Genomic DNA, 27,884 nt, shown 5'->3' on the forward strand with positions numbered 1-27,884 from the left:
ACAACTGTGGTTTGAGAATTGTGTATATGGGATTGTATTTATTTTTTTTTTTGGTGAACTAAATGGACTTGTGTCTTTTTTCAACTCGACCAACTATGTAACGATGCAACTAATAGCAGACCCTGTTTGTTCCCTAGAGGTGACTTTACAATTATAGACATTTAATTTATAGTGGGATCACTGCAAACCCTTGAGCAGTGAGAACGGTGACCTTGCACTGACCACAAATGGTGGTAAGTCATTGTGATACTAACAAAGTGGCTGAAAAATGAGGCAAGGAAGATCCTAAAAGTTCCAAAAGTACAAGTGTACTTTCTGTGCCCCTTGTTCCTATACCACTTCCACCATCAGAAGATGCAAATTTGCTTACATTGATTTCTGTTAAACACTAACTTGATGGCAATATGAAATTTGTTAATGTCACCGTACCTATGGTTAAAACATAATCAAACTGTTGTTGTGTGATGACTTAATAATCATCACACTAGCTGCAATTTTTTTTTCAATGACCATGGGAGTGAGCTGGAGGCAAAACTGACAATGACATAATGCACTGGTGGGTAGACAAAACAAAAATGTCAACAATGGTTTGAGATTAATATTTGACAAAGTGTGAGTAGCTTCAATGTACTCAGGAGGAAGCACCAGGTGTTCCCGTACAATAGGTGCGTGCAGATGTTAGGAGTCCTGTCAGGATGCAATTCGAAATGTGTAGAGTTTCCAAAACAATCTTTTAATTTGAATATTACTGTTATGGTGCCAACAAACACCATGATCACAACAGAGCCTCGTGAGCACAAGGCTGTGATATGATACTGTAATAGGACTTCTTACATTTACATTTAAACTTTAGTCTTTTTTTTTTGGTTTAAGTTTTGAAAGTGGAGATATTTTTAAACCCCTCTCTGTTTTTAATTGTTGCCTGTGCCCCTGTTAGGAAGTTTTACCCTCCTTTCCTGTGTGGCCACCAAAATAGGTAGTAAGCAGAATATTTCTAAGCCAAAGTAGGTAAGATGTAGCCCCAAAATGGGGTAAATGCAGAGGCACCCACGTGGGTTAATGCTCTAAGCCCCTGTACACACGGTCGGAGAATTTCCACAACCAAATCCGTCGGATTTTGTCCGTCGGATCTTGTCCGAAACTGTTGCATACACACGGTCGGACAAAGTTGGCGAAAAATCCGATCTTTCAGAACGTGATGACGTAATTTCGTTATGATGGGACTACATTCAGGCTAGTAGCCAATAGCTTTGGTGTAGGAATTTGATCTGAGCATGCGTGGCACTTGGTTCGATCAAAATTCTCTACACATGATCGGAGTATGTCCGATCGGCCCAGTTGGTCGGGAAATATTTCCAACATGTTGGAAAATTGGGTCCGACGGATATTCTGACGGAATCAGTCCGATGCATACCACACACAGTCGGATTGTCCGACGACACGGTCCGATAGGACACATTCCGACGGATTCTCCGACCGTGTGTACAAGGGCTAAGAGAGGTCTTAGAGAGGTCTACCTTAACATACACATTTTTATTGGTAAGCTCAATAAAACACTACCAATGCATTTCATGTCACTGAACGGCCAATTCATCAGGGTAAAACTAAAAATAAGTAACTAAAATATTTTTATTCATTGTATGTTAAAAAAAAGACTATTTACAGCAGACAGTTCACACCAGAAAGTGGTGTGGGAAAGGGGCGCTCCATACTCGTTTCCCACACTACGCAATGGTTTGTAATCTGCTATGGGTGCCAATGCATTGTGAATGCCACCCCAAGCACAAATAACAAATGTATTGCGTTTGCCTGCACCAGATCGCATGATACCAGAGTAGTATGTGATTTAGTGTGGTGCATTTTTAAAAAGTAGCACATGCACTACTTTTTGTGTGATCCAGTGTGATTTCAGCCCATTCAAGGTGTAAACCGGCCCTAAGTTATTAGTAATGTGAATATTGTAAAAAGATAAAAGGGTACATTGTCAATACATATGCTGTGTATATAAATAAATTAACATCATAATATGAGCAAATGCAAACGAAAAAACATCCAGGGAAAAGTGAAAATTTGCATGCTTTGAATCTATTTATACATTTTTTATATTAATCACTTCGGTCCCCGGAAGATTTTACCCTCTTCCTGACCAGAGAACGTTTAACAATTTGGCACTGTGTTGCTTTAACTGACAATTGCACGGTCGTACTATGCTGCACGCAAACTAAATTTGCGTCCTTTTTTTGTCACAAATAGAGCTTTCTTTTGGTGGTATTTAATCACCTCTGCGTTTTTTATTTTTTGCGATATAAACAAAAAAAGAGCGACAATTTAAAAAAATATATATACTTTTTGCTATAATATATATTTCCCTAAAAATTAAAAAAAATTTCTTCATCGGTTTAGGCCAATATATATTTTTCTACATATTTTTGGTAAAAAAAAAATTGCAATAAGCACATATTGATTGATTTGTACAAAAGTTATAGTGTCTACAATCTATGTAAAAGATTTATGGCATTTTTATGGCATTTTTTTTTTTTTACTAGTAATGCCGGTGATCTGCGATTTTTAGCGGTACTGTGACATTGCGACCGACAGATTGGACACTTTTGACACATTTTTGGGACCATTGACATTTATACAGCGATCACTGTTATAAATATGCTCTGATTACTGTGTAAATGTCACTGGCAGGGAAGGGGTTAACACTAGGGGGCGATCAAGGGGTTGACTGTGTGTTTTCTGAGTGTGTTCTAACTGTATGGGGATAGGACTGACTAGGAGATGAGACATATTGTTGTTCCTACTTAGTTGGAACACATGATCTGTCTCCTCTCCTCTGAAAGGACAGGGATTTGTGTTTACACACAAAAAATCCCCATGCTGGCTCTCGTGCACGCGATCACGCGTGGCCAGCGGCGATTGCGACCGCCGGCCACATGCATTGGTTCCCCCGCCATGCAGCGCGCACCTGCCCTCTAGCGGCTCTTAAAGGGAAACCTGTATATGTATGGAATTTCACCCAGGAGAGCTATTGTACCGCAGTAAATCTGCGTGAGCTGCTCGGGAACCAGTTAAAGTTGAACTTTAGGCATATATAAAAGATACAAATTAATACAGCTGTGTATTTACGTATATCTTTAAATGTATTTTTGAAATGCAAGAAATGTAAGTACCTGAATTTGATCTGGTACTAGCCTTTTGCAGTCCCTGTACAGCAAAGCTTACAGGAAGAGAGGGAGGAGCATCACAAGGAACAAATCAGTTGTGCTGTAGAACACATGTGTTAGCAAATTAACGGTGTGGGCAACTACTATACATGGCAAATGAGGCTCAATGTGGAAAAATGTAAACAAATGCATTTAGGTGGCAAAAATATGAATGCAATCTACTCACTAGGGGGAGAACCTCTGAGTGAATCAAGGATGCAAAAGGACCAGGGGGTCCTACTAGATGATAGGCTCAGCAATGGCATACAACGCCAAGCTGCTGCAAGCAAAGCAAACACAATATTGGGATGCATTAAGAAAGAGGATTAACTCAAGAGATAAAGAAATAATTCTCCCGCTCTACAAGACTCTGGTCCGACCTCACCTGGAGTATGCTGTCCAGTTCTGGGCACCAGTCCTCAGGAAGGATGTACTGGAAATGGATGCGAGTACAGAGAAGGGCAACAAATAAAGGGTCTGGAGGATATTAGTTATGAAGAAAGGTTTGCGAGCACTGAACTCTCTGGAGAAGAGATTCTTGAGAGGGGATATGATTACAATATACAAATACCATACTGGTGACCCCACAATAGGGATAAAATGTTTCCGCGGAAGGGAGTTTAATAAGACACGGGGGCTACTCATTATATTAGAAGAAAAGAGGTTTAACCTTAAACTGCGTAAAGGGTTCTTTACTGTAAGGGCAGCAAGGATGTGGAATTCCCTTCCACAAGCGGTGGTCTCAGCTGGGAGCATCGATAGTTTCAAAAAACTATTAGATAAGCACCTAAACGACCGCAACATACAGGGATATATAATGTAATACTGACGTATATTCACACACATAGGATGGACTTGTGTCTTTTTTCAACAACACCTACTATGTAACTATGTAACAAGGAACATGCTGATAGGAGAAGAGGGCTGAGTGACAGAGAGATGAACTCATCAGTATACTGCTTCACCTGTCATTGTTTAGTCATGGCTGGGTAAGGGACAGGACCTTTAAAGTGACTGTAAAGGTAATTTTTCTTTTTTTTAAATAACAAACATGAAAATTTATAGTCCCAGGGAGTGTAAGAGGACACAGGGCCACACGATGAGACTGGAAGAGAAGAGGTTTAACCTTAAGCTGCATAGGGGGTTTTTCATAGTCAGGGTGGTAAGGTTGTGAAACTCCCTTCCACAATCATTGGTGTCAGCAGGAAGTATGGATAGTCTTGGACGGGCATCTAAGCTAAAACAATATATGGGGATATGGGTAATGATTTTTGAAACACAGCTACACAGGTTGAACTGGATGGACTGTTGTCCTTATTCAACCTTACCAACCATATCTATACTTACCTGCTCTGTGCAATGGAATTGCACAGAGCAGCCACAAGACTCCTCTTTTCAGGTCTCCTGCCAGTGCTCCTGCCTCTCCCCCCCCCTGTCCAGTGTCCCCCATGGGAAACTGCGTCCAACTGATCAATGGGTGTAAAGTTTGTAGAGGTATGATCTGCTTGTTATAGATGCTGAGAGCTGACTGGAAAGAAGGATCTGTATATGCGCTCATGTGTTTCACTAACTGCACCAGTTCCAGCAGGTTTCCCTCCAGCTGCTACAGATGAGGCTAAGGTATTTTTGGCAGTATATTTCATTAGTACATTAAATAAATACATCAAATATTCGTAACGCAATGTTAAATCCAAAAGAAAACATCTTACCAATTCTTGGATGGTGTTTGGTGTCTGACAGGGGTGCTTACAATGATCAGATTTAATTTATTTATATGAAACCCTTATACCAAAAGGAATAAAACTGTTTACTGTAACTGCTTATAAAATATTTGCTGGAGTTTGTCTTTGATTTTTTATTTTATCTAAATCTGTTAGCCCATCTAACACTACCATCCCTCACACTGACAATGATGCTGTCCAAACGAGCCCTCTATGCCCCTTCATCCAGAGTCAGGAATAAAAAAACCTATGCAGCCACCACATCTAATGACTGGCAAGCTGCAATATATTGCATTTTTGATTTTGGGATTAATACCGCTTCTTTTTTTTTTTTTTGTAAACTTGTTTATTGAATTTTAAAGAGTAAATACCGCTGCTTTAATCATTGATTAAAAGCGAATAATAGATTTTGATGAATGACCTAGAAAAGCATAAATGTGGTATACATAAAAAGCCTATAAAAATCAATGAGGTTATTATTATCAGATAGGATGACACCGGAAGTCTTTTGATTCTGTAGGAGAAGAATGGGAGGGTCCATAGATACTTACATTACTAACATTAAAAAGACAGGCAGAGCCCATCACTTGAAGGGGGTCTTCTTGATATTTGTGTGCCATGCGAAACACACAAGACTGGCTTACAAATCGAACCATTAACTGGGCTTACCCAATGTGGCTCTCTATTAAAAGGCCAAAAAAAGGGTAAAAGCTTACTGCAAATATTAAATTGACACCACAGTTCTTCAGACAAAGTATGGGACAAAGTAGGGGACAAAGTATGGGTCACACTGCAAAAAACTATGGTGGGTAAAAACTTTGCTGGTGCCCCATGGATACCTACAGCTGATAAGGGACTATCAGACTGGACAACCCCTTACATTCATTACCCTTTTCCTATGGGACAGATTGGATGCAAATGATGACTTGGCCGCTAAAAAGTGCCCTATGAGGTGCCTCTATAAGGGGAGGCATTCGTGGTTCCCACCTGGACAGGGTGTACACTTTTTTCGAACTTGAGGGGTGCATAACGACACATCCTTTGCCAAATTTGCCCCTCATGGGCAGCTCCTATCCCTGAAAGCTTCACAACTCTGTTACAGGAATTTCCCAATGGATAAATGCAGATACTGCTAATTACTTGACTATATCAGTAAAATATTGCCCAAATTATGGGCCTCTATCTCCCTCTCCCCATTTAAATACATGTGCAAAGTGAAGCTGGAGTCTAGGCAGCAAAGTGGCAAATTGGTTAGCATTACCTCATTGCAGCACTAGGGTCATTGGTTCAAATCTCAACCACAGCATTATGTGTCTGGAGTTCGCATGTTCTCCCTGCGCAGGTTTCTTCTGGGTACTCTATCTAGTTTTCTCCCAAACTCCAAAGACATGCTGGTAGGTAAATTGGCCCTAGTATGTGTATGTATGAATGTGAGTTAGGGACCTTAAATCATAAGCTCCTTGATGGCAGGGACTTATGTGAATGTACATTATATATGTATAGCTCTGCGTAAATTGACAGCGACTATATAGGTACCTGTAAAAAATAAATGTACAAGCTTATACTGGGGACTCACTCGGTGACCATCCTGTACTTTTTCAAAGAATTGGAGAAATATGTTGGAAAATCACCAGGTTATTCCATGTATCATCCATCAGCACCCAAATTCAACAAGCATCTTTACAAATTTCTAACTAGATGATATAGAACCCCTTCTCGTCCAGCACAAATGTTTTCATAATTAGGCTCTAGGTGTTTTAGGGTTGACAACCAGAAAGGTATAGGACCCCTTCTCCACCTTTGGTGGCCTTGCCTAAAGATCAAAGGCTCTGGGAAGTGATTACGCCCTGGATACAAAAGACCACCCTTAAATCCATTCAGTGCACACCATTACAGTGTTGCCTTACAGTAGTGGAATGGAAAGGAGAGGTGAACAACATCAAGTAAAAATAAATATGATAAATTTAAACACACTTGGTCAGTTTGGATGTACTACTTTTTTGGGATACCAAACACCTAATGGTCAACCTGGTTAGATAAGCCTTTCAGCTAACCTCTTTTTATTGTCACATGAGTGTGGAGTGCTATTTGTAATCTTTAACCCTTGTACACACAGTCGGAGATTCAGACGAAATGTGTCCTATCGGACCGTTTTGTTGGATATTCCGACTGTGTGTGGTCTGCATCGGACTGTTTCCGTCGGAATATCCGACTGACCAAGTTTTCCAACTTGCCGGTAACATTTTCAGACAAAATGCTCCTATCGGACATACTCCGATCATGTGTAGCCTACTCCGACGGACAAAGTGCCACGCATGCTCAGATCAAATTCCTAGACCAACGCTATTGGCTACTAGCCTGAACGTAGTCCCGTCGTAACGAAATAACATCATCACGTTATGTACAATCGGATTTTCCGACAATTTAGTCTGACCGTGTGTATGCAACATCACTTCCGGACCTCTTCCGGAATTAATCCGTCGGAATTACTCTGACGGATTTGGTTGTCGGAATCTCCGACTGTGTGTACAAGGGCTTAGACTTAATCATGTGCAATCCTCTTGCCTAATATATCTGATTCTCGACACATGGCGTTTGATCTTTCATATTGCCTACTTCCATATCGTTCTCACATGTATGTATAGTATACTCCCAATTCCTCTTGTGTGCGCAGTGTATTTTTTCTAATTTCTAGGTTTATTGTATCACCTCTTTTCTGTATTGTGAAAATTAAATAAAAATGTCTTAAAAAAAGACAAGCAGAGTCTGAATCCAAACTAGAGTGCACTTTTGCATACAAATATCAAATTACACTTACCTTTCCATCTGCTAACCTGTGCTTTTGGCATGTCACTTTTATTCACAGTCTTATTGGCCCATAGTGAGGCTTAGGGGGTTGGAGGGGTGGGGCCATGCTCTGGATCAAAGAAGTTGAGTTGATTTTTATATGTTAGAGCCCCTTGGATTTGGAGCACCTTGAATTCAGAAATAGAAAATGCACTCGGCCATTACCCATGTTAAAAGCTGAATCCTGCAGCTAATCTCTGTACTATTTATTACATATAACAGTTCAATACAAACCTGCTATGTGCTGCCAGTAGCAGCCTAAAACCACTTCACAAGTAAAGGCCATCATGCAAGTATTAGCAATAAATAAACAGTAATGTGAAATATATTGTTCCCTTAAGTTAATACACTTTTCTCTGCATTATTATTTTATGCACATCATAGTGAATAAGCTGTGTTACGGGACATATTTAAATAATAAACACCTTTGTATTTTTGAGTAGTCAAGGGGAGATCTGTTATTGGCAAGTTGGTTAGAATGTTATGATCTATAGATGGTACCTTATATCAGAGGATGGTTATCTTTAATTTACATGTCAATTTCCAGGAGACAGCGCTGGTAAGGAGCACACATGGTACAAACCACTGGTCTGGTTTTGGATTTTGCTCGGGCTTGCCTACTTTGCTTCCATCTTGACAATGATTGGGAACTGGTTGAGAGTTTTGTCCAGAAAAACACGAGCAGAGGTAAATATATAATATTTTATCCATACAACGTGTTTTGGAAACCCATATATTTGTAATAAAAGCAAATATGCATGTGATTATCAGTACAATAGAAGCCAAAGAAGCAAAGCTTTAAATCTAACTGGTTGTTGTGAGATGATGCACCTTTCAATTTCTTGCTGTGGTTTACTGAATATACCCATTATTTTTATTTTAAATTGTAATAATTCAAAATGGATAATAAAGGAGACCTAACCTTCTTTAGATACTTTACTTTTTTTCCTCCAACTTCCTCCTGTTACACAATCAGAGATTAAATATGTTTTTCTTTAATACATTTTCAGCAGCTCATGTCCAGCACAGTCTGGTTTCTCACCTAATCAATAATGATGTCTCCCTCCTTCCCGAAGCTTCCTGGGTTACTTACATTACCCACCCCAGGAGGCTTCAGGGAAATTTCCAGCACACTGCTCATGCAATCTCAGGTACACTGCACTTGTACATTGGTGCGTCATCAGGGAGTTGGATGCAAGTACCCAGTAGAAACACCTGGCCCCCGATGACAGGTGACAGAGGACCAGCAGGTTTCACCAGACAGCACTGGATTTTCTGGGCATATGAGTAGGGGAATATGGTTTTTGAGGACAGCCAGTATTGAGGTATTGAGAAAGTCTATGGCCTGCTTTCTACCACAGTATGTACAGTTTTTCACATTGCTTGTTCAAATGAACTGAAAAATAAACAAGGTAAATGAATGAGCCTCTCACTCATGGTGGGACTTTATAGAATGATGCTGATCATCAGAGTACAGCAACTGTAATTTTAGAGCTAATGATATGCTACAACAAGGGTGGATAGGGACTGCAGAAAATGTAATTCACTGTGTAGCACTAACCCCCAAAGGAGCTGCTGGTTATGTTTGGGCTTACCGTTACCTTCTGTTCTCCTTATGGCACGTCTAGGGGATGTCCCGTGGTAGATGACCCAGTAACTTGAGACTGACAATAGATCCACTTGAATGAATTTTATTTGCAAAACTCAAACCATTGAACAGTCTTTCAACTTGGGATCAGAGGGTTGGAATGGAAGTTCAGGTACTCTCAATGTCAAAGTCCAAAAACGTTAAAGAACTTGCCTGCATCCAGGGAATAGCCATTCGCAGCTGGATGAACACTCATGCTGGACAGTCCCTCTCTCACAAGGCCTAGCAGCCAATAAGGTGTTTACTCAGGAACAAAGTCTTTGTCACAGACGTTGTTGCAGAACATGTAGGGAAACTAAGCTGTAGAACACTTGTAGGATACCTGGATCTTTCAGCCTGCTTGGCGATATCCACAAGACCAGATTCTCTTGGTTACTTCAGCCCTTCCAGGCTCTTGTTAAGAAAACCAACCCGTACATGGTGTTCTTCTAAAGAGTCCTCCCCTGGAATGCTTGAAGTACAATGGGTCTCTCCCGAACTGGAGAAGGCACCCAACCACCTCAGAATCAGGACGTAAGACGTTAACATGTCTTGCCGGCAATTTCTTCATAGTTCCCCCCACTCAGTCTGCATACAATACCAATACAATATCGTAAAAACTTTACAGAGGTTCTATCCCTTCTCCACTCTATCCAAAACCTTGACTGTAACTCAATTTTATCACTCTGATTCTCTCTTCAGATTTTTTTTCCACCCCTTTTTGTCCATAACTATACTATTTTTAAGCTTATTGGAAAACAATCTAGCAATTAGAATTATTTTTAATGACTTCACTAGAGTGCAGGAAACAGAGACTGTGGGGAAAGCCAGTTTGAGAACATAAGTAAAACATTCCAAAAAGAGAAAGTCTCCTGCATAATGCCATATTTTGCATTACAGGACTCTAAATAAACAATCCACCCAGTGGTTGTTTGAAAAAATATGAAGAAAATGCCGTTGTTGACCTTGAGCTTCTGAAAAAGCTAGTTGATTGTCTGTTTTGTTAGGATTAGAGGTGTCTGGGGAAACACTGGACCCTAGTTTAAAAAATAATTCCCCAGAATCTGAGAGGAGTAATCCTCAAAGTCAAACATGAAAGGCATCTTTCTGGGTGTCTTAGGTCCAGGTGGGCTACAGAATGGCAACAGTGAAAAAAGTGCAAAGTGCATTACTAGTTCCAGGGGTTATTTAAAAAAAAGTTGGCTTTACATATACTTCATATACTGCCTTCCCCTGGATCAACTGAGGGTACTGGATAGTGTATATGGAGGTTTTCTATTTGACGGTATGGTTTTCTTTTTTTTCTCTGTTGTTTGAACTGGAGGGACTTTTTTCAACTAGATTAACTATGTAACTATACTTCAAGTTAATCTTAATGCGTATACGTGAATGGTTTTTGTAAATTGTTTTATATTCTAGCTATATTTAAAAAAAAAAACTGAATTTCGTCATGCTTCAGGTTTTCTATTCATGTATACTGAGTAATGATATGGAAGTATTGTAGGTTTTCATGAAAAGTAAATGAAGACTCACTACCTTAACCTTTTCTTTCAGATGGGTGGACTAACAGCCCACGCAGCAAACTGGACAGCAAGTATGACTGCTGATATTAAACTTCCCCACCGTGGAATAAGCCTTAACTTTCAAGAACGAATGCTTCGCCAGAAAGGGGCTTTACAAGATCCAGGACAGAAAGATGAAGAAATGGATATGGATGGAGAGGAGGAGGACGAGAGAGAAGAAGAAGAAGAGGAGGAGGAGGAAAATGAAGAACCACAAACACTCCCAACATCTACCCCAATCATTCCACAGACACCCCCACTCACTCCTGCACTTAGAACAGAGGATCATGGGAGACGAGACATGGAGTGGGGTGAAAATTTGGCTTTTATTGATGAATCCTCTGACAGTCAGAGTGAGATGGGGAAAGAGGAAGGAGAAACAGGGGATGAAATTGGAGCAAAAGTGTTGAAGAGCAAGAAGAGGAAGAGGCTAGGTGGACGAAGCATTTCTGCCCCACGGAATCGAGATAAAGGGGAAAGTGGTTAGGAGAAATTACCCTTATTCTTAAAATTATGCTTTAAAATCTCCAATACTACCAAAGTGCCACTCTTTTCCCTTTACTGCACTACCATATTCCCCATGAAATAATGATAATATATTGCAAGTATATAAACTGAAGTTCTTGAGAATGTTTTTCAAAGTTTTGAGCCTCATGGCTATTGTTCATCTACAAACTGATTTTTGCCTTCAGCCAGATTATTTTGATATTATACTGGCTATTTTGAAAAATGTAATCAATTTTCTAAGCCCATCCAGACATATCCAGAAAAAAGTATAGGCCACATCAATGTTAGAATCTCCTGTACCACTACATCAAAAGGTTAAAGCCCAACTTAACTGTATCAAAACAAAAGGTTGTGAAGATTCTCAGAGTTTACTTTCTTTAGGAAGTAGTCAAAACCTAAGTAGAAAATACTGTTCCCAGACAACCACACTGCAGAGAAGGTCTTTTTCTCTGCATAAGGAAAAAGTGGGCTCTGTGAAGAGGTCCAACATCTCCCTACACAGCAGAGCTATCAGCAATCAGCAGGCAGTTTTGTTGATTGTAGAGCTATAAGTCTGATTTAGTAGGGGGTTTGTCAGACCATAGCATGCCCATAGCATGCTGGCATGGGTCAGGGTTTTTTTTTTAAGCCCTTGCTGTCTTCAAACGAAAATTAACTATAAAACTTTGCACACTATTTGATTTGATGCAACTGGAATGTACCTACTAGGTTTAAACGGAACGTTCTCTTGGGCTTTAAAGTGCCATTTTAGCCAAATTTGTAATTCGTTTTGGACAGAGTGGTGAAGTATTACAGTATGTTCCAGGTTTATATTCCTCTCTGTGTCCCCATTCAAGCAAACCTCTTATAGTGAATTATGGAGCTGCCATTGCTGACCTCCTTCTGAAAACACCACTGGACTGTCTATCCTTTAGACCCAGGAACAAGAATGCAGCTCAGGAAAGTCAGGGGAAAATTTGAAATATTTATCAGTATACTTGTTCTGGGTCAGTGGCTTAAAGTACTGAAATAAGAAGTTAGATATGCCATTAAACTAGCATTTTCTGAAGGAAAGTCCAGCATGGCAGTCACCATGTTTCTCACTAAGTTTTTTTTCTCAATGCAGATGCATGTTTCTTTAAACCCCCCGTAACGTAAAACAAAAACCACATACATATTTTTTACCAATAGTCTTTAGGCTGGTTCTGTTACATCATGTGGCCTTCCTGTTTTCCTCCAGCAGTGAGTGATCCTGAATGGTGTTCAAGCATTTAGGTGTAAGCACCACTTAGGGCAGTAGTATTCTGAGCCCAGGCAGCATGTTGGGTTCAGAGGAAGTGGGTTGAATGGCGCTGACTGTCATTCAACCTGGAAGACTGAGGATATCTAGTGAGGATAAAGAAGTAGGTGGAGGAGAACCCTGAAGGGAATTACAACTCCAGGAACACTGAACCACAAGGTTAAATGCTTGCTATATGTAGGAATAAAGAGAAATAACTTATTTATACTCCAGAAGGGTCCCTGCATCCTCTAATGTAAGCCTCTCACATGTTACTCGCTTACCCCCTCCATGTACAGTTCAAAGTGAAAAGCCTTGCATTATACGTAATTTCGCTTAGCGACAGCCCACAGAGCGGAGTGTCAGGGTGTGGAGAAGAGCAGAATGTTGAAGCCTACTGAAGTGTGGGATTGGGCAGGTAATAATGTCTGTTTCTGAACCCCCTAAATATAACAAGCATTTAACCTCTGCAGTGGCGAGAGGCCCCACTGCAAGGGTAGATTTTTTTTCTGATTCCTGGAGTTGGACTTTAAGGTATTGCAGCAGAAAGTGCTTTTAAAACTTTTATTGAGTATTTTTTTTATTTTTGTTCTAACTTCTAGAGCTTCAAAGCATTTTTTCACATCTGCTCAATTCCACACATAATATCTGTCAAGTTTTGTAGTTTACCAATTTGGATTTTATTGGGAATAAATAGGAAAAAATACATTTTCCTGTAATTGTTCTCAAGGTGATGTTTACATAATTTGGACACCCCCGTATTTTTACCACAAAAAGTATTCAACAAAGTCTGCTGATTACATTTATATCACACTAGTGCAACTTTTATCCAATGTAGTGGAATGGTAAAGTTCAAAGCGAATGCATGTGTTTTACTTTAATGAAATATTATTCCTTTTTGAAGCATGTGGGGGAAAAAATGGTTTGAGTGAATTGTTAGCATAACATTAAGATAAGAGTAAGTCAGGTTATGGAAGGTACTACATACCGCAACAGCGACAGATTTGTGATCAGTAAAAATTTGAATGACATTGGAAGTTATTTACTAAAGCAAAATCCACTTTGCACTGCAAGTGTACCTCAAAGTAAAGTTGCTGTAGATCCGAGGGGGACATGCAAGGAAAATAAAAAACAGCATTTTAGCCTGGACATGATTGAATGATAAAATCAGCAGAGCTCCCCCTCATTTCAGATCTACCCCTTAGATTTAGAACTACTGCACTTTGAAGTGCACTTTCAGTGCACTTTCAAGTGCGCCTGCAGTGCAAAGTGGATTTGCCTTTCGTAAATAACCCCCATTGCGTTCACTTATGTGAGTGATCTACTGCTATAGGGAGAGGACAACTCGAGCCTTGAGCCTCTACACTGACTTGAAGTGTGGGTGAAATCAATCGTAACATTACTGCACTCCTGATGTAAACACTATGCAAAAGCATCTGGCTTCTACAGTGTGTTCCTATGGAGCAATCTGCAGGAGCATCAGAAGCCCAAGAGCATCTGGGCTTAATAATGGATGCCAGTTGTCATTGACAGCCACCAATTTTAGCCTGAATCCTCACCAGGACCTGTAGGATCGGCTTATTTCTGGTGCCATTTTAAAATGGCACTGGAAAGTATAGCCGCTTTTCCAGCACCGTTTAAAATGGCATTCGTGAATCGGGGAGTTATTTTCCCTACCAGGACATGAAGTGAAGGCAAAACTCAGAAAAGGGACACAAACAGCAATAAACACCTGATGCTACACTTTGTTGAAGTGATTTCCTCTCCAATCCTCCCATGACCACCTGTCATCAAAGTAGAAGTGAAGACATAATGTCCCCAATGGGGGGAACAGACAATAACAAAAGTGCCACAAAAGTTCTTACCCTTCTCCACTCTGTTAAAAGTAAAACAAAAGTTTAGCTGGGGTTCCACTTAACGCACTATGAAAATGCATCCTAAAACATATGACAATCCCTAACAAGTGCAAAGTGCCAACCTTCTTATGTGAATCAGATTCAAACTCTACTTAAAAAGAAAAAAAATTATAAATACAGTTGTTACAGTGTCAGTCCTAAGTCACAATTATGAATTGCAGGTTCATGAACTTCTCACGCGGACACTGGCATCCAGCACTTACCGATTATCACCATATCAGCAGGGGTTAATTCATAGGTAGACTTATGAGCTCATGTTTTTTTTATACTTCTTCCACAGTCATCTGATTGGCTTGTGAAGCTATTGCCTATCGGTGGGGATGTGAATGTGATTAATAAATGGTCTGCAATAAAGAGGTTTAATGAGCTGTCTGTGCGGCTACAGATTAAATGTTGTTTGTCTTATGTGCTGCCAAGACTGAACCAGTACTCTTGCAATTTCTATCCTCTTTTCTACAGAGCGTGCCCCACTCTCCATTATGTTTCTCTGAGCATCATAATAATGCCTGGCATCTTTCCAGATATTGTTTCCCTAGCCTGTCCTTACATCTTTTCTCATCACTGGATCAATTTGTGAACTTTTATGCTCTCCGCCTGTCCTTAAATACCCTAATCTGGAAGAAGCTTAAAGAGACATTCCCATAACGCAAAGGGGTTTGAAAACGCAAGCTGTTATTCATTTCTGCATTTAACCTATCTAGTTTTCAATGTAAGTTATTATTATGGTTTATTTGAATATATTTCTGTGTTTCCCTTGTGCACCATTAATTTACATATGGAAAATGATACAATATGAAATGGTTTTCCTTCTATGATAAAGGAAACTAACATGACGTAAAACAATTTTCCAGTATGAATAAATATGGAATATGTCTTCTGACAAAAACACAGAGGAGCTCCCATAATATTCCTCTCTTTTCAGTACTTACCAACCCACCAGTGGTGACCAATAGACTGATTTCACACTGTTGATCTTTTGCTTAAAGAGAATTTAATCAGAAACTTTTGAGGGAGGGTTAGGGCAAAGGACACTCATACGCTTACAGCAGACTCCAGAAATTAGACCAACCAATGCAAAACATACTCTCAGCCTTCATAGAAGTTTTAAGCTGCCCCAGCATTCTGTGGGTTTACAGAGGAGCTTCAGTCTCCCCCCAAAACATTTAAAGTCAGCAGCTATAAATAGCTGCTGACTTTTAATATAAGTACACTTACTTGTCTAAGGGTTTAGTGTTGACCTCACCAGAGGCAGTCCTTCACCGAGCTTCAGGCCCATAGTGCCGGCATCTTATCCAAGGAAAACTGTCTGTGAAGCCTTGTGACTTCACAGCCAGCATTCTTACTGTGCATGCATGAGCCATGGTGCACTTTGTGAATGGCCCTGCAGTCTTCTGGGATCTGTGATGTGTCCCAGAAGGCTGTAGGGGAAAGGGGAGTGAACTTCCACTCGGATCGCCTATGAGATCTAGGCAGAAGTGGGAGTGAGTACTTGTCAAAACCAGGTACCCACCTCCCCCCCAAAAAATAAAAAAATAAAAGTGCCAAATGTTAAAGCTGAAATCAAGCTTTTCTTACATTTTACAGGCATACCCCACGTTTAAGTACACAATGGGGTTTATTTACTAAAGCTAGAAAGTGCAAAATCAGGCTCACGTCTGCATAGAAACCAATGAGCTTCCAGATTTTATTACCAAAGTTTAATTAAACAAGCTGGGGTTAGAAGCTCATTGGTTTCTATGCAGAAGTGAGCCTGATTTTGTACTTTCTAGCTTTAGTAAATAAATCCCATTGTGTACTTAAAAGTGGGGTATGCCTGTACATAGTTTGTTTGGGCCAAGGCAGCCCAAATGATTTATGTCCCTCACTAACATGTGAGACCACTGGATGTGTGGTATAAACTGTATGTAGCTGAGACTACAAACAGCATACAGCACTATGTTCTGGGATCGAGCCAAGACCTTCCTGTCTCCTACCCGGAACACAGTGGAATCTATCACAGTGTTGCCCTGCCATTTAGAGAAAGCTATGTATTCTAGCAATGAATTAGTGGAAGCTTTGTATTCATCATTGCTAGAATACATCACTTGTTCTATGAATGGCTGAGAGCCACTATGATATATTATTATGTTCCGGGTATGAGACAGGGAGCCTCGGCTTGAATCTGGAACACAGTGCAGCATGCTGTATGTAGTGTTAGCTATGATAGGGAAAACCCAGAACTTAAGGGCTTTCAGTAACGTTGACTGCTGAAGCCGAATTCAAGATGATGTGTTTTAATATACAGGCATGTAGCTATCCACAAGCATGGAGAACAACTTTGTATAGTGCATGGTATACATTCAAATATATTGTTCTAACTAAAGCTGGGAGCCTGACTACAGTGGTGTGAAAAAGTGTTTGCCCCCTTCCTCATTTCCAGTTCCTTTGCATGTTTGTCACACTTAAGTGTTTCGGAACATCAAACCAATTTAAACAATAGTCAAGGACAACACAAGTAAACACAAAATGCAATTTGTAAATGAAGGTGTTTATTATTAAAGGTTAAAAAAAAATCCAAACCATCATGGCCCTGTGTGAAAAAGTGATTGCCCCCCTTGTTAAAACATACTATAACTGTGGTTGTCCACACCTGAGTTCAATTTCTCTAGCCACACCCAGGCCTGATTATTGCCACACCTGTTCACAATCAAGGCATCACTTAAATAGGAGCTGCTTGACACAGTAAGGTCCACCAGAAGATCCTTAAAAGCTACACATCATGCCAAGACCCAAAGAAATTCAGGAACAATTGAGAAAGAAAGTAATTGAGATCTATCAGTCTGAAAAGGGTTATAAAGCCATTTCCAAAGCTTTGGGAATCCAGCGAACCACAGTGAGAGCCATTATCCACAAATGGCGAAGACATGGAACAGTGGTGAACCTTCCCAGGAGTGGCCGGCCGCCCAAAATTACCCCAAGAGCGCAGCGACGACTCATCCAAGAGGTCACAAAAGACCCCACAACAACGTCCAAGGAACTGCAGGCCTCACTTGCCTCAGTTAAGGTCAGCGTTCATGCCTCCACCATCAGGAAAAGACTGGACAAAAATGGCCTGCATGGCAGAGTTCCAAGGAGAAAACCACTGCTGAGCAAAAAGAACATCAAAGCTCGTCTCAATTTCTCCACAACACATCTTGATGATCCCCAAGACTTTTGGGACAACATTCTGTGGACCGATGAGACAAAAGTGGAACTCTTTGGAAGGTGTGTGTCCAAGTATATCTGGCGTAGAAGGAACACTGCATTTCATAAAAAGAACATTATACCAACAGTAAAATATGGTGGTGGTAGTGTGATGGTCTGGGGCTGTTGTGCTGCTTCAGGACCTGGAAGACTTGCCGTGATAAAAGGAACTATGAATTCTGCTGTCTACCAAGAGATCCTGAAGGAGAATGTCCAACCATCTGTTCGTGTACTCAAGCTGAAACGAACTTGGGTTCTGCAGCAGGACAATGATCCTAAACACACCAGCAAGTCCACCACCGAATGGCTGAAGAAAAACAAAATGAAGACTTTGGAGTGGCCTAGCCAAAGTCCTGACCTGAATCCTATTGAGATGTTGTGGTATGACCTTAAAAAGGCCGTTCATGCTCGAAAACCCTCTAATGTAACTGAATTAGGACAATTCTGCAAAGATGAGTGGGCCAAAATTCCTCCAGGACGCTGTAAAAGCCTCATTGCACGTTATCGCAAACGCTTGGTTGCAGTTGTTGCTGCTAAGGGTGGCCCAACCAGTTATTAGGTTTAGGGGGCAATCACTTTTTCACACAGGGCCATGATGGTTTGGATTTTTTTTCACCTTTAATAATAAACACCTTAATTTACAAATTGCATTTTGTGTTTACTTGTGTTGTCCTTGACTATTGTTTAAATTGGTTTGATGTTCCGAAACACTTAAGTGTGACAAACATGCAAAGGAACAGGAAATGAGGAAGGGGGCAAACACTTTTTCACACCACTGTATATTTATACACTCTAAAAGGGGGTGGAGGTCTTGTGAGTCTCTTTGAAGGCCTAATCAAGTTGTAATTGTATTTATATTCACAAAGGGATGGTCACTTCGCACCTAGGTGTCACTTCCAGATTCTCTGGGAAAATGCCCCTTCACAGCTGGAGGTGTGAATGGCATTTGGACACTATCAAGACATCTATACAAACACATCCTGACCATTTGAAACAAATACACTTGCTTAATCAGAATACATGTTTTTGATAATCATGACAAAATTGTTTATAAATAAATGGTGATTCCATTTACCCGCTCAGCTATATACAGTTTATACAGCACATCCAGCAGCTTCACATGTTAGTGAGGGACATCCAAAACTAACTAACTGTAAAGTGTATGGAAATTATGTGGTCAGCTTTAAAGAGGAGGGGGAGGAGGCAAACAAGTGGAACTTCCCCTTTTGGGTGAAGTTCTGCTTTTAGCTCCTGACTCTAGTAGGTGAGGTAATAATACGTTTCCATATCCCAGCCAAAGTTCTTTAATGGTGTTTCTTGTTTAGGCACAGTCCTACTCCCCCTGGAAAGACCACATCCAGCAGGACAGTGTGAACCTAGACTCCAGACTCCGGCCTAGTCTCTTGAGCACATGGTTGCCCTCCCTAGGCAAGAAGCCCTGAAAAAAAGAGCCTCATAAGATTACATCCACTTATTTCTGTCCTCTCCCAGCCTGCACCACTGGCAAAAAAACTCCTAGTGGTTGACCTGGGGGAACATAAATATTCATAACCATATATTATTAGATCCTTGTGCTAATCTAATGCCAGATAAACTCCCTAGCAGCAAGCAAAGGCAAACAATAACACTGGGCTTAGGGATGACCAAGTGAATGCAGAACTATCAATTTCAGCTTAGTCTGATTACAACCAAGCAACACTACATTAAAACAATCACTCCTGCTTAGGGAAGGGGGCTACAGTATAAACCATTACTCTTCAGTTAGCCTGTAGGGTCAGTGACAGTAAGAACTTGGTATTACAGCCCAGCTATAAACACTGTTAGTGCCAATCTATCTCTCTAAGTGCACCATACTAATATAAACTACGTTTTGTTTTTGCACAGGGGTGGGGTGTGATAGATAAGGTTATAAAATGAATGCATCAGAAGCATAGCTCCAATTTCAGTTTTTTTTTTTTCCCTGAAAAATATAAATGTTAGATATGTCATTCTAGGATAACCATACAAAGTACACTAGTAATAAAAAGGTGTACAAATATTAAGAAATAAATTGTTATGTCCCATGGCCTGCTACCAAGGGGGGTTCAAATATGTTGCTTTCTAGAGGTGGACACCTTTGACAGAGATCAACCACAATATTTTTTAGTTGCATTTAGTTGATAAAAAGTGGCAAGCATGTAAGGAATCCCAGTAAGCTTCACATGCTAGAAATATCCATGTTATCATTCTTTACTTCTTAGGCCTTCTACAACAAACAATGCAAACAAGGTTGGGTTTTAGTAGGTTATTATTTATTGTAAAATTGTTGAGTTTGTATATAGACTGGTGCCCAGGGGGCAGTGTGGCATGGCTGCCCAAATGTAATTTGTGACATTCAGATCACAGTCAAGCTGTTTGAATTTCTGTACACTCAAAGAAGCTGTTGTGGTGTTCTCATTCTAAATAAGTACCGCTGTATAAAAGGACATGAAAATGCATTTTATGTGGTACACATTTTTCTTTAATACTGCACAGTGCTACTGGCAACTACAGTACTAGTCTATAAACCTTTTATAAAAGCCAGGTCTGTGTTTTACTCTAGCCTTAGCAGAAGAGACATGGCTAACTAGGCTACTATTACACCAACTGTGAAATATATGATACTATGATGTCTTGCTATCCGACACTTTCGGGGAGTTCATGTCTCCTTCATCAGTGGTATGAGGAGTGTTATATAGTCAGTCAAGTGATGTTGTATGTACACATGCCATGTTTCAGTTAAAAATAAAGTTTGAAAGAATCTGTACTCTTGCCCATCATATTATAGTGTGCAACATCATTATGTTTCAGAGGCATAGAAGGGGAGAACATGCCAACTATATGGAGGTAACAGGTAGCACTAAGGGCTTAGAGAGCCAACCCCTGGCCTTAATGGACTACATGTTCCAGATCTGTATTAGGGCCAGGGGTTGGCTCATTAAGGCCTCAGTGCTACCTGTTCCCTCCATATAGGTGCCGTTTTTCTCCCCTTTTATGCTTCTGAAACATAATGATATTGCACACTATAAAATGATGGGTAAGAGTACAGATTCTTTCAAACTTTGTTTTTAACTGAAACATGACATGTTTACGTACAATACCACTTAATTTACTATATGATACTCCTCATACCTCTGATGAAGGAGATGTGAACTCTCCGAAACATATCAGGTGGAGGAAGATTCATCATATTTTCCTATATTTCACATTTGGTGAGCCTAGTTAACCACGTCTCTTCTTATTATATGTTGATGTACCAATAAATTCTGTTTTTACGCACTTTACTTCTCATATAGAATTTTTGTAATTCAAGTGCCTTAAAAGTCCCCAAAAAGTAGGGGAAGTTCTCTGTCTGTATACAACAAAATATTATGGTCTAGCTCTCCAATCTTGTAAATATATCCTTCATGTTATAGTTTATTTTTAAATATGCTTCAATGGCCACATACTGTCAGCATATCTACCTTTTTACATCTGTGAAGCACTAAAAAAAAAAAAGTAAAAAAACGTGGAAGTAAACCACATGTTCCAGAGGGACCATGATTCAGAGAGCTTCCAGAGAATGAAGAATGCACAATGAAGGAGACCAACAAAACAAACAGTGTGCAGCTAAGTGTAGTATCAAAGGTGCTTTATTACAAACAAAGGTGATTAAAAATGGCCATGTACAAAAATGAAGAGGAACAGTGCATGTTGGAAACCAGATGCTTGTCCATTGCACCGAAGTCCAGCAGAGCAGGTGGATGCAACTGGCTTAGATCACTGCTCTAAAGCAGCTCCAAACTCATAAAACCCAGTAGAATGAGCCTTGATGAAGGGGACATCCCCTGAAATGTGTAGCCACATCTACTTCTGAAATTTTACTTACCGTATATACTCGAGTATAAGCCGAGATTTTCAGCCTCTTTTTTGAGGCTGAAAGTGCCCCCTCGGCTTATACTCGAGTCGCCGCTGTCTGACTGCTCGATCAGCGTATCGAGCAGACAGACGGCGGACATTAATTTTCAAAAGCCGCGCCTCCTTCTCCGCCTCCGCCTGTGATAGGCGGAACACTGAATTTCCCAGCAGTCAGTGTTCCGCCTATCACGGACATCCGCTCATTCTCATACTACGGACGAGTATGAGAGGATGTCTGTGATAGGCGGAACACAGGCTGCTGGGAAATTGAGTGTTCCGCCTATCACAGGCGGAGGCGGAATTTTGAATTGTAGAATGGCCGCCGAGAAGAGCGGCGATCCATCGGCACGGGACGGAGGAGGCACGGCACGGCACGGGACGGAGGAGACACGGGACGGAGGAGGCACGGCACGGGGGAGGCACGGCACGGGACGGAGGAGGCACGGCACGGGACGGAGGAGGCTCGGGACGACGGCGGCTCGGGACGGAGGCTTGGGACACAGGTAGGCTGGACACACACACAAGGCTGCACGGACACACACACACACACACACACACACACACACACACACACACACACACACACACACACACACGGATGGATGGATGGATGGATGGATGGATACACACACACACACACACACACACACACACACAGGGATGGATGGATGGATGGATGGATACACACACACACACACACACAGGGATGGATGGATGGATGGATGGATACACACACACACACACACACACACAGGGATGGATGGATGGATGGATACACACACAGGGATGGATGGATGGATGGACACACACACAGGGATGGATGGACGGACACACACACAGGGATGGACGGACACACAGGGATGGACAGCCATGTCTCACCCTCGGCTTATACACGAGTCAATAAGTTTTCCAGTTTTTTGGGGGTAAATTGGGGGCCTCGGCTTATACTCGGGTCGGCCTATACTCGAGTATATACGGTACCTTGTCTTTGACTGTCCCTTGCATTCTGCAGCATGCAGTGGGGTGTGTATTAATGCTAAAGTCACAGGCTTTTGGATTGTGTGTGAGAGTAGGAATCTAACTTTCAAATATGCTGCCTGCACAGGGCATGTTAGCCCTTGTTGCAGTATAAAGCAAGTTTGCCTATTTCTTACTGAATATGTATCAGGTTACACATGTATTGTTGTTTGTTTGCCTTTAACCACTTGACCACTGGGCACTTAAACACCCTTAATAACCAGACCAATTTTAAGCTTTCGGTGCTCTCACATTTTGAATGACAATTACTCAGTCATGCAACACTGTACTGTATGACATTTTTGTCCTTTTTTTCACACAAATAGAGCTTTCTTTTGGTGGTATTTAATCGCCACTGGGTTTTTTATTTTTTGTGCTATAAAAGAAAAAGCCCGAAAATTCAGTAAAAAAATGAATTTTTCTTCATTTCTGTTATAAAATTTAGCAGATTAGTAATTTTTCTTCATACATTTTGGCCAAAATTTATACTACTACATATCTTTGGTAAAAATAAGTACAAATCGGTGTATATTATTTGGTCTTTGTGAAAGTTATAGAGTCCACAACTATGGTGCCAATATCTGAAAATTCATCACACCTGAAGTACTGACGGTCTATCTCATTTCTTGAGACCCTAACATGCCAGAAAAGTACAAATACCCCCCAAATTACCCCTTTTTGGAAAGAAGACATTCCAAGGTATTTATTAAGAGGCATGATGAGTTTTTTGAAGTTGTCATATTTCCTACAATTCTTTGCAAAATCAAGTTTTTTCTTTTTTTTTTTTCACAAAATTGTCATATTATCAGGTTATTTCTCACACACAGCATATGCATACCCCAAATTACACCCCAAAACACATTCTGCTATTACTCCCGAGTATGGCGATACCACATGTGTGAGACTTTTACACAGCCTGGCCACATACAGAGGCCCAACATGCAGGGAGCACCATTAGGCGTTCTGGAGCACCCAGGCCAATTCTGACATTTCTCTCCTACATGTAAAAATCATAATTTATTTGCTAGAAAATTACATAGAACCCCAAAACATTATATATATGTTTTTTTTAGCAAAGACCCTAGAGAATACAATGGTGGTCGTTGCAACTTTTTATCACGCACGGTATTTGCGCAGCAATTTTTCGAACGCGTTTTTTTGGAAAAAAAACAGTTTTGTGCTTTAAAAAAAACAAAACAGTAAAGTTAGCCCAATGTTTTTGCATAATGTGAAAGATGAAGTTATGCTGAGTAAATAGATACCTAACGTGTCACTCTTTAAAATTGCACATGCTCGTGGAATGGCGCCAAACGTCGCTACTTAAAAATCCCCATAGGCGCCGCTTTAAATTTTTTTAGTGGTTACATGTTTTGAGTTACAGAGGAGGTCTAGGGCCAAAATGATTGCTCTCGCTCTAACATTCGCAGCGATACCTCACATGTGTGGTTTGAACACCGTTTTCATATGTGGGCGGGACTTACGTATGTGTTCGCTTCTGCAAGCGAGCACATGGGGACACTGGCGCTTTAAAAAAAAAAAAATTTATTGTTCATTTTACTTTATTTATTTTAGTTTGCCTTTTTTTTCCCGAAAAATACATTTTTTTCCCGAAAAATACATTTTTTTCCCGAAAAATACATTTTTTGATCACTTTTATTCCTATTATAAGGAATGTAAACATCCCTTGTAATAGGAATATGGCATGACAGGTCCTCTTTACAGTGAGATATGGGGTCAATAAGACCCCGCATCTCACCTCTAGGCTGGGAAGCCTGAAATAAAAAAAAGTTAAAAATGGCAGAGTATTGGCAGAGTATTGCAGAGTATTGGCAGGGTATTGCAGGCTATTGCAGAGTATTGGCAGGGTATTGCAGAGTATTGCAGGGTATTGCAGTCTATTGCAGAGTATTGCAGAGTATTGGCAGGGTATTGCAGATTATTGGCAGGGTATTGCAGAGTATTGCAGGGTATTGCAGAGTATTGGCAGGGTATTGGGTATTGCAGAGTATTGCAGGGTATTGCAGAGTATCGGCAGGGTATTGGGTATTGCAGAGTATTGGCAGGGTATTGCAGAGTATTGCAGGGTATTGCAGAGTATTGGCAGGGTATTGGGTATTGCAGAGTATTGGCAGGGCATTGCAGAGTATTGCAGGGTATTGCAGAGTATTGGCAGGGAATTGAGGGGTTAATTGTCAGTGAGCAGCGATGTGGTCACTGCAGATGCAGCCCACAGCGCTGCTAACACCGATCCCTTCCCCCTCCGCTGTACCCATAACATGACGCCGTTTTTTTTACAAGTGATCGTGCCGTCATTTGATGGAGCGATCACGTGGTAAACGGCCATGATGAGCCGTGATCCGCAATCCAGTGGTCACAGATGCTCTCGAGTGCGCGCCCCAGGGGGGCACAAGAGCGGAATTCTGGGAGGACGTCAAATGACGGCCTCTCAGAGTTAAACAGCCGCCCTGTAGCCATCATTCGGCTATGGGCCGGTTGTTAAGTGGTTAAATAATTTTGTCCTTTCCTCACTCTGTACCAAGAAGATGCTCTATGTAGTTAGTTCTTCTTCTTCATACTTTATACTCCATTCACCATATGTACTGTAATCTCATCTCTCTGCATCTAAGATACACTTCTCCAATCTCTACAATCAATACTTTGGAATCTCAGCCAAAAATGTATCAAAGCTAGTTCTGGTACTGAAACTTCTAAAATTCAGGTAGCCTTTGCTCAAAAGAAAACGAAGATGGAAGCAGAACGCACACAAGAAAGCAGAGGCAGAAGCAGCACGCATGAAAGCAGAGATGGAAGCAGATGCTGCAGAAACTGCACACAAGAAAGCATTGATTAAGCAGAAGCTGCATGCAAGAAAGCAGAGATGGAAACAGGAGCCACAGAAACTTCAGGCAAGAAAGCACTGATAGAAGCAGAGGTGGAAGCAGAAGCTACACACAAGAGAGCAAAGACTGAAGCTTTTGAGAAACAATGTGATTGAGCCACAGCCATAGCAAGCTTAAGGTTTTACAGCAAGCTTCTAGGTATCAGAAGAGCTAGATCTGCTTATCAGATGGATGGGTCCTCAATCTGCTGAATGTATCAAAAGACTCAGTCCCTACCCTACACAACCCTGCCACTCATCTTAAGGCTGCTTGGAACAGACTGAGCTTAGCTTCTGTAGCCCAGAAGCCATTGAGAATTCTTTAATTAAAAGATTGCAAACCTTCCCAAAAATATCTGGCAGATACATTCTAGAGCTTGGCGATCTTCTCTTGGAGATTCAACTTTCCAAAGCTCATACCAAATTACCCATCCTCAGTTACATAAATATCATTTTAGGAGTTAACCCAGTAGTATTCAAGTTACCTTATGGCATACAGGAAAAATGGGCACCTGTTGGACAAGGTAAAAGGAAAAAACTAACGTTTCTTTTCTTCCCTTTTTCTACTTCTGTGAGTCCATTAGGATAAGTGCAGATACTATGAATGATCCAAGTTTCTCCTTCGGGGAGTCCTACTCTCTCTGCCTACCTTCTCCAAGACTTACAAGTCCACACATTCCACATAGGGACCACAGAGGTCCAGTGTCTGTCTAAAAGACTGATATTCTGATTTTCTACTCCAGTCCCTGAAAAGACATATGAGTTCATTAGGATAAGTGCAGATACTATGACTGATCCAAGTTTCTCCTTCGGGGAGTCCTACCCTCTCTGCCTACCTTCTCCAAGGCCTGTAAGCCCACACATTCCACATAGGGACCACAGAGGTCCAGTGTCTGTGCAAAAAACTGATATTCTGATTTTCTACTCCAGTCCCTGAAAAGACCTATCAGAACACGAAAATATAAAACCCAAACCCCTGATGTCCCATACATAATAAAACACAACCACTTAGGAAGTGTATCGGCTGCAGAAAGAAACCCTTGCAGGAATGCACATTTTTAAGAAATTTGGGATTTGTTTCAAATGCTGTGAATTCACAGAACAGCATGCTAGAAAACTGTAAGGCTACTATTAAGTGCATAGAATGTGACATTGAAAATCATGCGCAAGTGCTTGATCTATTTCAAGGCAAAGCATGGCGGAAAGAGTGCAAAGTAAATAGCTTTTTGACCTTTTAAACATAACAGTAGATGTCTTACCATACATCCTGGATACCTGTGCTGGCATCAAAGAAGTTTTCGTCAGGGAGCCACTGGTCTTGTAATAGATCCCCTGAATGGAAGTGTAGTAATACAATTGCCCACTCTCATTGTGACAGAAATGCGGATATATTCCTGATTGTTGGCAGAGACATCCCAAGGGTACATATAGCTCACCAACAATTAACATTTAATTAACATGTTTATTATATCATTGCCAGCTAAGTAGTTGCTAGGGGGAAATTAGCCATGAGTCAGCCCTACCTCGTTGTCTAACCCCTTTTGTTAAAAAGTGTATAAAAAGCCTGTATCCTGGTCCAATAAATCATTCAAGATTCATACAAGCTATTGTCTCCTAACCTTGCATACAATGCAGCTATAATATCTGATCTCTCTGGTGGTCAGACTGGAGGAAGCGATATTACTGACAGAAGGATCCAGCGGAGTGGGGGATGGGATATGCCACAATTGGTGGCAAGCTGTGAGAGGCTTCCTCTTGCCCAGGCACACCCAAACCATCACCGGGACCCTCTGCACCTAACAGCAGATGGAACATTACTATGCCAGACTCAAGCTTAGCACCTTAAAATATCTCCTGGAAGCCGTGAAAAAGTCTCCAGCAACAAATCCAAAGTGACTCTCATCACCAAACTAAGGGAGAATGATCAGGCCAGCAACCCACCAACAGATACCTCAGAGGCGGCAGAATTCCAGTGTGATGTCCAGTGGTGTTTGGCCTTGTATGGTACTAACCCAACGCAGGAGGTTATCAGTCAAGTGTTATGAGAGGTGTCCCAGCTGTGAATGGCTGAACTCCAGCAAGACCAAGGAGCGCCAGTTATGTCAAACCAGAAAGCTCCAGTGGCCCGCAAAAAGCTACCCTATGCCACCTTGTGCATGTTTCAAGATGGGGAAAATAAGATGGATGTTTACCTGCAAAGGTTTG

The 27,884-nt window shown here is 41.0% G+C and overlaps 1 protein-coding gene across 3 annotated transcripts in view; it reads left to right on the forward strand.

Annotated features, from left to right (window-relative positions):
- KCNK4 (potassium two pore domain channel subfamily K member 4) overlaps positions 1–15,038 on the forward strand; it is a 62,382-nt gene extending 47,344 nt beyond the window's left edge. For all 3 annotated transcript variants that reach the window (XM_077455798.1, XM_077455800.1, XM_077455799.1), the window contains exons 6-7: positions 8,325–8,464; positions 10,959–15,038. In XM_077455798.1, the coding sequence (XP_077311924.1) occupies positions 8,325–8,464; positions 10,959–11,453 (635 nt within the window). In that variant the 3' untranslated portion in view covers positions 11,454–15,038. The remainder of the gene's footprint in view (positions 1–8,324; positions 8,465–10,958) is intronic.
- Positions 15,039–27,884: the final 12,846 nt, after the last annotated feature.

Source organism: Lithobates pipiens, unplaced genomic scaffold, assembly GCF_037356315.1.
Source record: "Lithobates pipiens isolate NorthernLeopardFrog02 unplaced genomic scaffold, aLitPip1_a1.2 Scaffold_10, whole genome shotgun sequence".
Taxonomy (NCBI): Eukaryota; Metazoa; Chordata; class Amphibia; order Anura; family Ranidae; genus Lithobates; species Lithobates pipiens.